Source organism: Sparus aurata, chromosome 11 (genome assembly GCF_900880675.1).
Source record: "Sparus aurata chromosome 11, fSpaAur1.1, whole genome shotgun sequence".
Classification (NCBI taxonomy): Eukaryota; Metazoa; Chordata; class Actinopteri; order Spariformes; family Sparidae; genus Sparus; species Sparus aurata.
In genome coordinates, this window is record NC_044197.1 from 24,498,629 (window position 1) to 24,513,709 (window position 15,081).

Below are 15,081 nucleotides of genomic sequence, written 5' to 3' on the forward strand. Positions count from 1 at the left end.
AAAGCAGGCTGGTGCCGTTTTCCCTTATACCTTGCATTTGTTATACATTTCCACACATTAAGCTGTCTTCAGATCAACTGATTTTACATTTAGTTCTATCTATCTAATTTGAGGTCATGGCTTCTGGCAGTGCATGTCCAACACATTCGTCATCATGTATTTATCTGTTAATTACTTGTTTGTACATTTTTTAAAACACATTGACAAACTCGATTATGTCATATAAATGGATTTCACAGAATCCCAACGTGTGATATTATAGAGCCCTGTAGATATGTGCAGCTTTTACTTTTATTCTTTGATGCAAATCAGGCACAATACATTTCTTAAATATCTATTCATTTGTAATTTGTAAGGAGACACAGATGAGATGTTCTGGATGGTTCTGATGTTGTATGGATGACTTAGCTGGGCTGGCAATTTTTATTTTGTATCCTGTTTTAATTAGTATGTTTACATTGTACAGAAGTCTTAGGCTAGTAAATTAATAGGTTATTTTGTTCTATTTCAGTGTTTTGTGAAAACATTAAGAAATCAAACATTTTGAACAGAAATCAAAACATTAGTAAAATGATTGTTAGATGTTGGATAATGTTAAAAGCTCAAACCTTATTTCTTATCACATCTAAATCTTGATCTTGAGAAACTGTAATTGTTTCTTGTAAAACGTACAGAGGAAAGCAGGGAATCTTGTACATTTTTCACCTCATTAAGCTCCACAGATCCTCTCATCTCCCACTGAGGTATGGATGCATCATCTGATTTTACCATGTCATGAAAACATACCATTTCTTATCTGTTATTTTAAAACGGAGATTATACTTAAGGTTTTGTTTACATTTATTACAGATTATGTTTTTGATAATCTCATATTAACTGACTTTATTTTACAGATGATGTGGTTATCTCTCTGCAGTGATGGTCTCAAACAGCTGTTGAGTAAGTGCTCCTGATGCGGTGCTGACTTAGCCATCAAATTTAATGATATGTTAATTAGATGTAAAGAGGTTAGAAATGTGATGTTCTCACAAATCTGCTTACCAAGCTTGTAAATACATCTTACATGTTCAGCTGATGGTGGGGCTGTTCGGAGTAACTGCTTGTATATGTGCAGCTATATGAGAGATTTTTAGGACCTGTCCACACAAAAATGGGTATTTATTAAAAAACAAATCCTTATGTCTGCGTTTTTGTTTTTTTATACAAATTGGAACAACGTTTTAGGTAACTGAAACAGTCATGTTAATCATGTAACAGCCTTTTTCAAAACTACTCCCAGGATAAATATACACACAAACTATGAAACGGAGGTTTTTTCGAAGTGACGCTGGAACACACATGTCAGTGTATGTAGCATCAGAGTACACTGCTCTAAATTAGTTAGGTATATTGGGATATGGTTGCAAACATACCAGTGCATTGAATTAATGTCAAATGAAATGTGTTTTCAAAAAAGTAAAAAAAAAAAAAAATCACAAAACACAAAATAAAAATTTGATATGTGACAGAATAAACAATCAAGTCAAACAGTAAAACATTCCAATATGCCTAACTCATTTTGAGTAGTGTATGTGTTATGATATTTGAGTGTTTGAGTTTATACGTTGACGGAATGGATGTTATATGTTTATATTCAGAAGGACACAAACAGACTGATGATACAGTGGTGGAATTGAGACAATACCAACTGCTTGTAATGTTTTGCTGACAAAATAGAATTATTCAGGAAGATTCTGTAAGGTGAATTCAGGTTTCACTGCCTTGCTATTGCCTAGTATTTTCTGTAACTAAGGAACCCACCACAGTTTACAGTCGGCTCCTTTTTACAGTTGCACACGCTAGCCCAGTGTACGAGGCCATACAGCCATGGGATGTGTGTTTTCAGGTGTGCTTGTTAGGGCTGGGCGATAAATCGTTAAAATCTATTAATTCGAGTTTGTGGTTTAGGACAATTTAAGAAAAATAATAATCGATTTTATCTTTAACTTGCTCCGTCACTGCTCCCCATGGGCTCCCTTAGTTCATACTTGGCTCCCCCCTCCCCCGCATTGACCTCCCACAGAGAAACAAACAACAACATGCAGCAAGCCAAGAGTTTGTTCCTAAAAAGGCACTGTCTTGTCAATAGTTCGGTTTTGTGACATCGGACCTCGAACAAACCACGGATTGCTTCAAAGTTTGTTCAAAGGCTGTTGCAACTAAAGGCAGTGGACCGACACTTTATTTCAGCATCTCAAACAGATGCCTGCATCAGAGTGGGAGACTTGTTGTTCACTATGAGATGCACAAGAGTGCGGCAGCCCACAAATACCTGCTAAAAGCAGCCAACATTAGCAGAATCATTTAATCATTGTGTACCGCATGATAAGAAAGGGGGCGTGTGGACAGCTCTTTTTACGGATGCAGTCACATTTGCATTTCGCTAAAGATATTGTGCCCGTATAAACAGTGGAAAAGCCAGAGGTTCTTCCATAGCGGAAAACTTTCGACCACACATTTGTGCTGTGTTGCCACAACGGGGCATGTCTCAGACAGGTAGTAGACAGGTCTACTACCTCTGGTAGACATCGTCTTCCTGGCCAAAAATGTGTAAAATGGAGAGCAAGCACACACCTCACGTCCTGTACATCTGCCAACATGTGATGTTTACTATGCAATGCATGCAGATGTTTAATTTAGTTTACATATCTTTAGGGATATAAAATACTTTTTGTAAAAAAAAAGGTACCTTTTGCAAAATAAAATATTTAATGAAGGTTATTTTCACACTTTATCCATACCAATATGAAAAATGATCTGTTTTTAAAATAGCAAGCAATCTGACATGTTAAATGTATGTTTACAAAAGCATTTTATCAAAAAGGGACACATTCTTTTCCAAAGGATGCACTTTTATTTATTTTTTCAAGTGAATTCAAAGGTGCACTGTTTACAATGGCAGGGAAAATGTGTTTAAAATAACTGCATTAAAATAAATGCAATGCTTTTAATAATTTCTTTATCATTTGAAGTTTGAGAAGGAAAACAAATTCAATCAAAATCGTAAATGGAGTTTGATGTGGAAAAAAATGAGTTTCAATTTTTAAACCATTCATTTCATACAATCTATATTACATCTGTAATATTAAATTTTTATACTGCATATTGTAAGAGATACCAAACAGAATTTCTTTGTATGCCTGCAAGGACACATATAGTGTCTCATTTGTTGTCTTTCATCACAGTTGAACTGTCTGCTGATGTAAAAGAAACTCTTCACTTCTGCATTGTGAGGGCAAGAAACTCCTTCCTGGTTACGGCATTATCATTAAATGATCCCAACATGACACTTGTAACAGTACTGGCGTTCATCTTCTGCACTCCTCTCATCACCATGCACATGTGGCTGAAAGACACAGAAAGGAAAATGTAAATCTTCAAAGAGCAAGTCAGTGATTTGCGCTGAACCTATTAGATATCAGAAATAAGGAATAAAAAGGCAGGATAAATGTAGGTGCCGTCTAAAGTCTGATCCCAGTTTGAAGTTCTTTAAGTGTCTTGCTTCCAAATATGTCTATCAATATCTAAGTAGCTATGATAAAGTTAAATACTTCAATTTCAAGAGATTAGGAAAAAAAAAAACAAGTTCCAGTATGTTTCTGTCTAATGTGGAGGAAATAAAAGCAAAATACTCACACAGCCTCAATAACCACTGCCACTCCAGCAGGCTCCAATGCCTCTGAGATGGCTGAGGCAATCTGTTTGGTTAGACGCTCCTGAACTGTAGAGAGTCACACAAAATTTGTCCCAAAATTAAATTGAGCATATGATAACAAAGGAATACATAATAGTCTTCAGTAGTAACACATTAGTTATTTTTACCTTGAAGCCTTCTGCTGTAGATCTCAACAATTCTGAAAAAATAAAAACAAAGAGAATGTAATAAGTGTGTGTGTGTGTGTGTGTGTGTGTGTGTGTGTGTGTGTGTGTGTGTGTGTGTGTGTGTGTGTGTGTTGTGTGTGTGTTTTCCAATCACCCACCTAGCAAGCTTACTGAGTCCAACCACTTTCTTGTTTGGGAGGTACGCTATGTGGGCCTGGAACATTCAAACAAAGTATTATCAATGTATTTGTTTTATACAGTCTATAATGCATGATAGATCAGAACAAAAGTATCTGTAAGTAGTGATTAGACATTAATATCATCAATTTATACAAGCTGATCACAGATAAATTGGTATTGTGTAAATGTCAGCTGATGATTTACAGAAACAAACATTGGAACGGTATGCTTGAAGGAAAAGTGCCACCAAAACTTTGATTTAAAGGAGATCACTGACAAACTAGCCCAAATTTAGGGCATATATTTTATCTTTATCTTTGCAATTTGATATTATGCAGCACATTATTATCAGATATCAATATTGGCAGTCACTTGACTGGAATTCAATGACCCCGAATAATTACCTTGCCAAAGAAGGGCACCAGGTGATGTTCACAGAGAGAAAACAGGTCGATATCCTTGACGATCACCATCTCTTCATGGTTTTCATCAAATATAGCATCATTTAAGATATCTGTGGATTAAATATTCATTCTCTGTCATACTGGAGCAAAAGGATGAAATCAAAAGTGACAGAATGATGGACACTTTCGTTTTACAAATCAGAAATGAGACCCAAGATGGGCTTTAAACGTATGGCGCTGCTGTAGGGTAGTCACAAAATGTATTGTAGTCGTCAAAATGAACTTTGTCCTTTTTTATTTTCAAAATTGATATGAAAAGTTTTGGCACTACTAAAAGTTTTAAGTAGTTTTCAGTTTCAAAGAGAAAAAAGTATTGTTACCTTGGGTTGTTTCTTTGTAGCCTTTAGTGAGGAACTGCATGGCTTTGGCAGCACGTAGTGGTGTACGTAGAAGGCCCTCCCGCTCAACGTCTTCTCCAAGCTCACTCAATACGGTGGTATAGGCTTTCTCAATGTGAGACAGCTTGTCAGCGTCTGCAGACTCCCTGGAGACCTCTCTGCACAAACCATTATGTTTACAATTGATGCACATGTTCTGATTCTCATCAGCTACTCCGTTCTTTGCTGAAGCATTGTTGTACTCCATTCTGGCTCTTTGGTCTACTTTCAGTCAGCGATGCAGCAGGACACAATAAAACAAGTGAGGACGTCCCCTGTTTTTAAAGCTTGATGTGAGGCCCTCAGGCAACAGTGTCATGGGAGCAACTGACCACATAAATCAGTTTCAAATTCCCTTTAATTTAATGCTATGGAGCAGCATTTGACTGATCCTGTGATTTAAGGTTAAATACCTTGAAGTCAGTTGCTCTGATTAGATTTCACAGAACGCTTGAATGCGTGGAATAACCACTACTCATGTGCAAGCCTTGACATGCTTTTGAGGTCTTTGTCTACTGTACATGGGAGGTGAAATAAAAGTTGTATGAAATTTAAAGATCTAAAATATAGGCCTGGACTGGATAGTACATGGACTTAAACATGTACAATACAATTACCTTGTGCAATAATAACATAACCATAACAGACACTGTGTATCTGTGTACAGTTTATATATATATATATATTGTATACACACACGTATACTTATATTTATTTTATATGTATATTTATATGTATATTTATTTCATATATATATATTTATTATATATTACTTTTACTGCTTTTATTATATTATCCATATTACCTATACTTGCATGATACGTCACAGAAAACAGTGTTTATACAGGCCACTGAGTGACAAAAGGGATGTCATGTGTCATTTAGACGCAGGGTTTGCATGTAATTACAACTCTAAAATGTCCCACTCAGCAAATATCTTGGTCATAATCAAGGCACGGAATTGGCACCGGCCACCAGTGTAGCTACTCAGATATGCAAGGTGGTGGTAGATTTGATTCACCCACCAGTCAAAAAGAAGAGATGAAATTTGAACGTTACGATCCATTTGGCCGGTGGACAATACACTAAATCTTGCACTCTGGTAACAACCGTCAGAAATGTCTGTCAGCCAACATAGAAAATACATTACAAGGGGATGAGTTTTTTAATGGTCCAGTAGATCACCTCAGCTGACAGTCGTAACTTCTCCGTCATCTTGTGGGACACCTAGAATAACGATCTCAGTCTGTCAGTGGCAAAGACAAACAGTTGTAGTAAACGTAGCTTAATTATAACTCTGTCTCAGTCTCATCGTGTGGATCCTTTAGACAAGACTCTTGGTATTCGAATTGCATTGACCAATGGCTGTCTACCAAAGACAAACCCACTCAGTTTTATATCATTTTATATTGTATGTTATGTATTTGACAAAAAACAAAATCTTTTTAGAAGGAATACAAATTTTTAAGGAATTTATGCTTTATTGTCTTACCCTTTCATACACTTTTTTCTATCACGGCTACCTAAAAGAAAGAAGGTATTGAAGCAGTTTATAGTCAAACAGTCACATTCAAACCTAAAGTCAGACAGCAGGTCAACCCTGATCAGTATAAACGCCTATGAGATGGATGGACTAGTTGCCTCGTTGGAATAAACACAGTCTAAATTGGGACTTAGACTTTCAGGTACATCCTTGGCCCTGTCTGACAGATTAAAGATCACATTAAAAGTGTATAATTTTGTCGTTTACATACATTTACATGGTTTGTGTATGGCATGTGAGTTTTGGTTTCAAGGAAGAAGAACTTTACTTCTTTCCCTCAAGTTATCTGAGAAATTGGGGCAAGTTTACAATAAATTAATCTAAAAATGTATAAATGTTGTTCTATTCTTCACACTTATACATTTGTAGAATTGATATTATCAGTTATTGCGTCGGTATTGGCTACAACAAAAGGAGAAAATTAGCTATCAGCCCTAAAATTCCACATTGGTGGATCCCTATAATTATGGTTAATACCAAAATGTTGTTCCAGTACAGGAGTAGTATGATATTGGGATGTGGAGGTCAGTCTGTTGGGTGGATGGACAAAGTATAGAGTTTGACTCCAGAGCCCTGGGTCCACATATCACGACACACTTGAGGATCTCATTCAACCCTGCTGACTGTCTTGTGCTTTTGAATAATGCTGCTATCTACACACTTGTGATATTTCAAGATGAACTCGGGGGCATTTTTGATAATTTTAGGGAAACGTGTCAGCTTATGTCATCATTAAATTTGTCGTATGGATCATTTAGAAATTTTTATGAAGGATTTGTCCTGGTACAACAAGACTTTTTTGTGATAGATTTGGTGATTTCAGTGATAACAGGAATAAAAAGTGTTAATGAGGAGTATTGGGTCTAACATACATTTAATGGGATGATCTTATGCAGGGCATGCCTGTGTAGTCACACCTAAGGTTCAGTTAGCTGACTGTCACAATGCTGCCTTGACTAATGATGCTTAAATGAATTCCCCATGCATTCCTAGAGGCAGGGAATTGTTAAGAAATCAGCTGCACACAGTCGTAAACTAGGAGGCAACGTGATTGTGACGTCACCAGACAGGGCTGTGACCTTTTCAGATGTTTACATGTTCATCCTCCACACCAACTGTAGAAGTCTGTATATAGACAGGTATACTCTTAAATCCAAAGATTACACAGTTGTTGTCAGATTCAAGTCCTCACATGCCCTGCAATCAGTGATTTTACTCAGTGGTGTGACAATGACTCTGGGATTGAATAATTTTGGGAAGCAGATATGTGGTTTAACCAACTTAAAGAAAATGTAGTTTTTACCTTTCTCACCTCCATGCATTTGCAAAGTCAGCTGAATTTGAGTCGTCCAGAAAATGCGTATTTACTTATTTAAATAAATTAAATTTATGCTTTTAATGTATTTTTTATTTTGATATTCCTGTTGAAATCCAGAATCTCTTTTAAAGGGGAGTACTGGCCAAGACAGCATCATTAAACATTTCACAGACAGTAAAAGAACAAATGATGACGTAAACAAATGACAAAAAAAAGAGTTTAAAAACAGCTCGTCAGCGTAATCCAAGCCTCTTGAAGCCCAGAGATCACCAATTTATATGAAAAGACATTATATCCTCAACGCATGGTGGAGTCACCCATGTCAGACAGTGTGTACTGATGCCAGATGATTGCAGCTACAGTAACGTGTCAGGCTTCTGTCTGTTCTGTTATGTTTGGCGATCTATATAGAGGCATTTTATGTTTTTCTTTTCTTTCGTTTGTCTTTTTAGAGTTCAGATCTACTTCACATCTTCAGGAGAAAGCTGCGATGCTGTTGTGGAGTCCAAAACTTTGCCCGACGATCTGCATGAGGGTGAGTAGATAATGACTATGTTTTACATTGCTGGATGAAATTATCCTTAACTCCTTTAATGCAAATGTTCAGATTTCCATTGATGCCTGTTGTTAAGAGGATAGTCAAGTGGATTTTGTTTTCCTGTTATACATATGGCGGTGCCTCAGGTTTCCAGCAATAATTTGCTTACCAAGCAGCATTGTGATTTTGGAAAACGTAGGATCAGATCGAATCGATAGAAAATACTTTAATCTCACATTGTCGAGCTTGTGCACCCACTTCAGACAAGGTGCATGCTAATGCTTTTAGTCTTACAGCTACAGTGAAGGTCTTGGCTTTAAAAAAACAAAAAAAAACATCTTTTCAAAACAATTTTGGATCTCTGAGCTTCCAGAGTCTTGCTGTATGAAGCCATTTTTTCTATGTTTGTTTTTTTAATGTTCCCATCTACTTCAGTTTTTAAGGAGAATGTTGACTTATCTTTTTGTTCATCCAAGTGTGTTTTTATAATTCATGTGAATAGTTGTGTGTCCATCAGTTCAGCCCACCTAGGAATGTAATGTTACAATTAATTAATTCATATAATTGCTTTAATGGTCACTTACTAAAACAGTGAGTTTAGATTGCTAATGCCTCACAGGCTAAGTAGTAGGAAAGTGTAGGTAACCCACATTGTGTGTCCCTTGAGACTCTTTTAGGAACTGGTGTATCCAGTGCATCTTGTTTGTAAGAGATAGTCTTTAAGAACTCCTCACAACAGTTGTTTGGCATAAAAAAAAACATTAATGAAGAAACAATTTGTTACGATCATATTTTATGTAAATGTTTATTTCAGACTTGAATATATTTATACGTATATATATATTTATATGAACATACAATGCACAGACAGTTAGTGCAGACTATGAAGGTGAAAAGGTTCACGGGTCAGTTAACCAAGGCAGGACAGAGAGGAAAAACTAGAGGGCAACACACACTGTTCTGCTGTGTCATGTCATTTGACGTCAGCAGTACACAGCGGGCATGCACATAGAAGTAGTCAAGGTAAAGTGGCCAAGATCTGCCAATCCAGGGAGCTAATGTAGTACGTTTTCTGCAGCGTCGACACTGGAATTTCCTGTAAGAGAGTGAAGTATCTTGACGCACATGTTGTTTCAGTGTGTGTTTATGCTGCTGGAAAATAATGGGTGCGGGTTTTTGGACGTGCATCATAAACCACCAGTGTGTGTTGCCCTTTACAGTAAAATATTAGTGGAGTGCAAATAATAAATGGTTACGTCTCATCTCATGTCACAGAAAAAAAACACAAACTGGAGACCTCATTCAGACATGCTAGGAGCTCATATTAGTCAAGTATATAACATAACCACTTTTATGGAAAAATAATATTCTCATATTAACAATACTTATAAATGCAGGACATATTGCAATATATAAATACATATATATTTAAGTAAATTCCAGTGGAGCTTTTCACAGCTCAGATCCAGTTATGTTTGCCAAGCGACCATGATCCTGTCAGTCTGAAGGCCAGGGCTTGTGGGGGCTGGTGGGGCTCCTCTGCTGGGCCTTTGGACTTCCCTGAAAAGAACAATGTGAAGAACAGGGTTGGCTTTTAAATAATATTAAACAAACTCATTATTCTGCAAATTATTCAATTAAAAATAGTTTAAAGGGCTTAAGAGGCATCAGTTCTTGAGGGATATAGCACTGTACAATCACAAAATCAAGCATAGTAACTTCTTTATTACTGTTATTAAAATTAGTTAAACAATTTACCATTTGACATAATAGGAACTGAGTTAATTTAATGGAAATGTTTGTATATAGCAATTAAAATATTCAATTGTCTACCCTCTAACAGAAAACACAATCCACTGGAGCTTGGTAGGACCTCTAGGGGGCAGCAGAGTACCTTCAGTCAGTGCTGCCCACACCCAAACTGTAGCTTGGACCACTGCCGTGGAACTGATCCTACCCACTTTAAATACAAGAGACATTGCTCACTGTACAGCTATGTTGGGACTGTGACCTGCACAGACTTCAGCCAGCTTGAATGCCATGTCTCAGCAGATTTATGGCCTTTCAGCCTTGTGACCCAAAGACAGCCCTGTAATCTATAAAGAAAACTCGAAATGTTGATATTTATTCTTTCTTTTCAGGCTGTTAGACGTGATAAAAGACAGAGCCGACCAAGTCTAAATTCAAACTTGGGGAGATATGGCTATAAGGTAGGTCAAATGTTGCGACTCTTTTTTTTATACTGCAACTTTTAAAGGACATGTAAAAAAAAAAAAAAAAAAAAAGGTCATCATGTCTGTCACATTCACATGTGACACCCCTGTCTCCTCAAAAGGAGGAGAGGGTGTGAGGGTGGACTCACCACAGCAGGCTGGGTTTTAGCATAGTTCATATGAGCATAGAGCAGCACAGCGGTGTCGTTGTGAGACGCCTCCAGTGCGATGGACAGAGCATTGCTGCCATCCTACAGACAGAAGAGAGAGAGAAGCAGTTAGATTGAGTTCATTGAGCCTTAAAACACGAGAAGTTTCAAAGTAGATTGGAGCGCTGAACTGTTTAGCATGGGCCAGGTGATCAACATTAGACACGGCTGATGTTCTTCCAGCCATTTCAGCACGCTCTGTACTTCCGAACTATTACTGCTCTAGTGTGTTACATCACATGTGAAGGATGTTGGGGCAGTGCTACCATTCACATCAATCAAGTCATTGTCATGCATCCTTGATTGGCTGCTAAACAAGCAGAACATGTATCCATCCTGCTTCTTCAGCATTTCTTTGTTTTTATAATAATACTTTCCCTGCTTATTCCATAAAACATGTCAAGCAGGACATAACATAATGATGCGCTAATTTGGATCGTATAAAACATATAATAAGGAGTAATAGAGGTGTCTTAATGATTGATATCTATAGTGAGAGTACATCCAATCATTATTCTCCAGGAAAACTGCAGCTTGTACTCCCCTTCACACGATCGGATATCGCCTCGTTGGTGTTGTTCCCCTATAATTAATGTTGTCCCAAAACAGGGATTGGTCAGTTGCAATTCTGGTTCTGGAGCAAGTTATCCTTTGTAACATAGTAAATGTTGTGAAAGGGTCTATTTTAATCCAAAATCATGTTTTCCTGAACCCAATCAAGCATTTTTGCTGTGTCTTGCAGGGGAGCTGGGGGCCTTTCAAAATGATTTCCACCCCCTCCAAGTCTACCTCTCGGTCCAGCTGTGCTGCACTGAAACACAATCCTGGGTCTGCCGGCACTGAATGGCCAACTCATTCTGGCACAGATGTGAATGCTCAAATATCTGTCTGCCTGGCCTGTCTTCAAGCATCCAGACCAATCCTCTGTGAAATCACTTTAAAACACACGGCTGTGCAGATTAACCAGTGCGAGAAATGTCACAAGCTGCAATGAAAAGAGTTTTGTTCCAGGGTAAGATTTATGCTAACTGAGAAAAGTAAATGTTCCCACTGAAATTTGGTAGATGATATAAGTTAAGTGGTTGACAAAATCATCAGTCTTTTACAGTCTGGATCCTTCAGAGTCTAGTGCAGTGCATTGTGTCTGAAATCTACAAGTCTGCGGTTGTGAACAGAGGAGTTGTGGCTCTTTAATTCATCCCCCGGGGGCTTGCGAGTAGCCCTGTGATTGTGTTTCCTGTAAACAGCACTGATTTCAGGAGAAGGCAGATGAAACAAATCTGATCATGGCTCTTTAGCTCTCAGCCTTTCTTGCTAATGAAGGAAAAACACGAAAGAAGAGAAGGAGAAAAGGGAGGCGACATGAAGAGGAAACTGCATGGACCAATTTCCCATGAGGAGCCGTTTCCTGAGCACAGATTAAGCTAAACCCCAGACAAGAAAGTGCTTCGATGTTTTCAGCAGTCAGAGAACAGCTGGCTTCATCTGTAAGCTTTCTGAAAGTGTCCCTTAATGACTAGATCAGCTGAATAAATGCCTTACATTATCAACAATGGATATGTCGCAGCCAGGCTGTTCCAGGAGCAGTTTGACAATCTCAGCACGGCCATGTTCACTAGCACACATCAGGGCCGTGGATCCCTCATCATCCTGTACGTTAACATCTGCACCGCACTCCAGCAGGGCCCGCACCATCTCCTGCCGCCCGTGGCTAACAGCTAGCATCAACGCTGTCTGGCCCGCCTGTAAACAAAAATAATTATTCGTTAGGGTGAAATGACATGCAGTTTTTGAGAGCTTTTCATAATAGTTCCACACCAAAAGTTAATGGGCTCTATACTTGGCCCCTGGGCCGTAATTCTGCTGGCAAACCAACCAACAAACGGACACAGGCGAAAACATAACCTCCTTGCAGAGGTAAAAATAAAAAAGAACACAACACTGACGTACTGATATTGATCCTTTTGTTCCACTATTTGAAGCAGTGTGAATGAGTAAGTTAGTTACCTTAACGATTAACTACAGGTGAAGCTTTTTTTTTTTTTCCTTTTATTTATAGGGGTGACGTTTGCTAAACATACATTTTTTCTGTTTTTAAGCAGCACCTCATTTTAAAGCCAAGTTAAATTCCACTGCAGTTCAACCGGTCTCTCCTCTGAAACTTTGTATCTGAAGTGCTTTGCTTAGGAGCATTTAAGTTGTTTTGCAGCAAAAATGTATTTACTCAACCCTGATTTTTCTTGTCAGTAATAACTGACCATCCCACATGAAACCTGAAGCTTGAAACCTGCTTCTCTAGCCCTGTAGGCTACTATTTCCCCTAAATAGTGCCCACTCTTATGGCCAGTTCACACATAAAGACTCAAAAACTGGGACAGCAATAGGCTGCTATTCACTATAAATGGGACCTGGCGTTGCAACCCCAGGCCACCCGCTGAGCTACAGAGACTTGAAAGGCACCCAGCAGCACTACAGGGGGAAAGTTTACAAAGCCCAAACTTTGTGCAAATGTGCTCTGATGCAATTCAAGTAACAACAAGTGAGAGCCTATTACGTGTTTTGATTTGCACTGAAACCAAGGGTATGAAAGGGCCATCCTCGAAAGGCTCAGTCGTTCACAAGCAGGGATGGGTCCAGGTTCACCACTTGGTGAGACATGATTATTAGGGGTGTACAACTACCCAAATCCACGGTTTGGTTCAAAACTTGTTTTTTTTTCTTTATTAAATCAACTATAATGTGGTAAATCTGGAACCAAGGGAACACGATGAAGGTAGATTACCTTTGTAGATTACATAAGTAAAACATTTTTTTTTTTATTAAGTGCTTCGTAAACCATTTATTAGACAATTGTGAAGGTTTATAAATCAGTTGCAGTCGTAACGATGGACATCCAAATAATGTTTGTGGTAGTACACGTTTATTAACCATTTACAAAGTTTTATAATCATAAGTTGCAACTTAACAAAACAAATTGCTTGACAATAGTGATTTAATTAATTGTTATTTCACTGTTTACAAAGTCGAATTAACTATACAGTTCCCATTTATTAATTATGGTTATTACAAAGTGTCACCCTAGAGAGTTACGAGTGTATCTACACCTTTGATATCCTGTCTGGATAAAGGAATAACACATGTTAATACATGTACAGACTGCATGTCAGTGCCAAGTCTAAATATGGTCTTCAAACACTTCTGAGAACAGTACAGATATGGAAAATGATGCAGTGTGCCAAAAAACAAACTTAAGGCCATAAAGAAGTGAATTCTCTAGAGTTTCTATAAGTTTAATGATACAGAATTTGCTTCAAAACGGGAGTCAACTATTAAAAAAAGAAAAGCACAACTCAAAAAACAGCAAAAACGTAAAAAAGTACATCTTAAATTCCTGTCTCTAAAATTGCGTTGCGTGCCTTGTGTTGTTACCCGCAGCAACAATAACAAGCACCAGTAATTAGATTTATAGCCAGTGATTCTATAAATTCAGAGTCCTGTGACTTGGCAGTGTGAGAGCCTGTCAGGCGCTGGGTCCGAACACATACACTACACAGCCTGATTAGATCACGCCAAGAGATAAAACCATTCAACTCAACAGATTCTCACAAATGACCTGAGTGTCACTTTAGGCTACTATTTCTCTAACCCAATCTAACCCATTACAACTATTCATCTGGCTCTGAATGTAGCAATTCATTACAACACAGGAAATGCCCTCAACATAACCTTCCCTTGTTGAATTAAACAGAGAACAAAGAACAACATCCTCTTCTTTACCGTTACTCGAACTAGCTGTACGAATCAAGTACACATTCAATCAGGACTAGTTACAAGTTGAATGTCTTTAAGTGTTTCAAACACAAAAGCATTCGCAACAACGACACACATTTAACCAGCAGGGAAAAGGTCAGTTTAGATCAAGTTTAGATTCAGTAAAAGAATGCGGCAAAAGCTCATTAACAGATCAGATTAGTAACTCGGTCACCTCAATTGGGCTGTTGTGCGTGGAATTGATCCTATGTTTGGTTCTATATTTCTGCTTCTGTGTTAACAGTTTAACGTGTCTAAATCAGATTCAATTCATTAAAGAAAGTCAGCTGAGCTAAGTGATAAAATGCTTCTGGTTGATGGAGCCCACAACTGATTCACAGGAGCTCTTTTGGACCTTTCAGACATTCACATTTCTAAGGATTTTTTTTTTTCTTTTTAAGGACCAGTGTGTAAGATTAAGTAGCATCTATCTGTGAACTGGGTAATGGTATCACAACATGGTAGAGCTAAAAATGTGAAAGTCCTTCTCTAAAGCCTAAGGTGTCTAAAGGTGTGGTGTGGTTTATCAGTTCTGGGCTAATGTAGAAACATGGCAGGCTGCGCTGTA

General features: G+C 38.0%; 2 protein-coding genes across 3 annotated transcripts in view; both read right to left on the minus strand.

Annotated features, from left to right (window-relative positions):
- Positions 1-2,879: 2,879 nt before the first annotated feature.
- On the minus strand, positions 2,880-5,156 carry LOC115591544 (GTP cyclohydrolase 1-like). The gene is made up of 6 exons (XM_030433628.1): positions 4,826-5,156; positions 4,446-4,555; positions 4,020-4,075; positions 3,862-3,893; positions 3,676-3,760; positions 2,880-3,385 (listed from the first exon to the last, which is right to left on the minus strand). The coding sequence occupies exons 1-6, from the start codon at positions 5,088-5,090 to the stop codon at positions 3,256-3,258; spliced, it is 678 nt and encodes a 225-aa protein (XP_030289488.1). The 5' UTR covers positions 5,091-5,156; the 3' UTR covers positions 2,880-3,255.
- Positions 5,157-9,605: 4,449 nt separating this feature from the next.
- kank3 (KN motif and ankyrin repeat domains 3) overlaps positions 9,606-15,081 on the minus strand; it is a 40,906-nt gene continuing 35,430 nt past the window's right edge. For both annotated transcript variants that reach the window (XM_030433615.1, XM_030433614.1), the window contains exons 10-12: positions 12,246-12,446; positions 10,644-10,745; positions 9,606-9,841 (exon numbers count right to left, since the gene is read on the minus strand). In XM_030433615.1, the coding sequence (XP_030289475.1) occupies positions 9,779-9,841; positions 10,644-10,745; positions 12,246-12,446 (366 nt within the window). In that variant the 3' untranslated portion in view covers positions 9,606-9,778. The remainder of the gene's footprint in view (positions 9,842-10,643; positions 10,746-12,245; positions 12,447-15,081) is intronic.

Coding starts and splice junctions, on each gene's coding strand:
- LOC115591544 (XM_030433628.1), bottom strand. CDS start 5,090: ATGGAGTACAACAATGCTTCAGCAAAGAACGGAGTAGCTGATGAGAAT. Junction 4,556..4,825: donor CTACAAAGAAACAACCCAAG/GTAACAATACTT, acceptor TTTAATCCACAG/ATATCTTAAATGATGCTATA. Junction 3,386..3,675: donor GCAGTGGTTATTGAGGCTGT/GTGAGTATTTTG, acceptor TGTGTCTTTCAG/CCACATGTGCATGGTGATGA.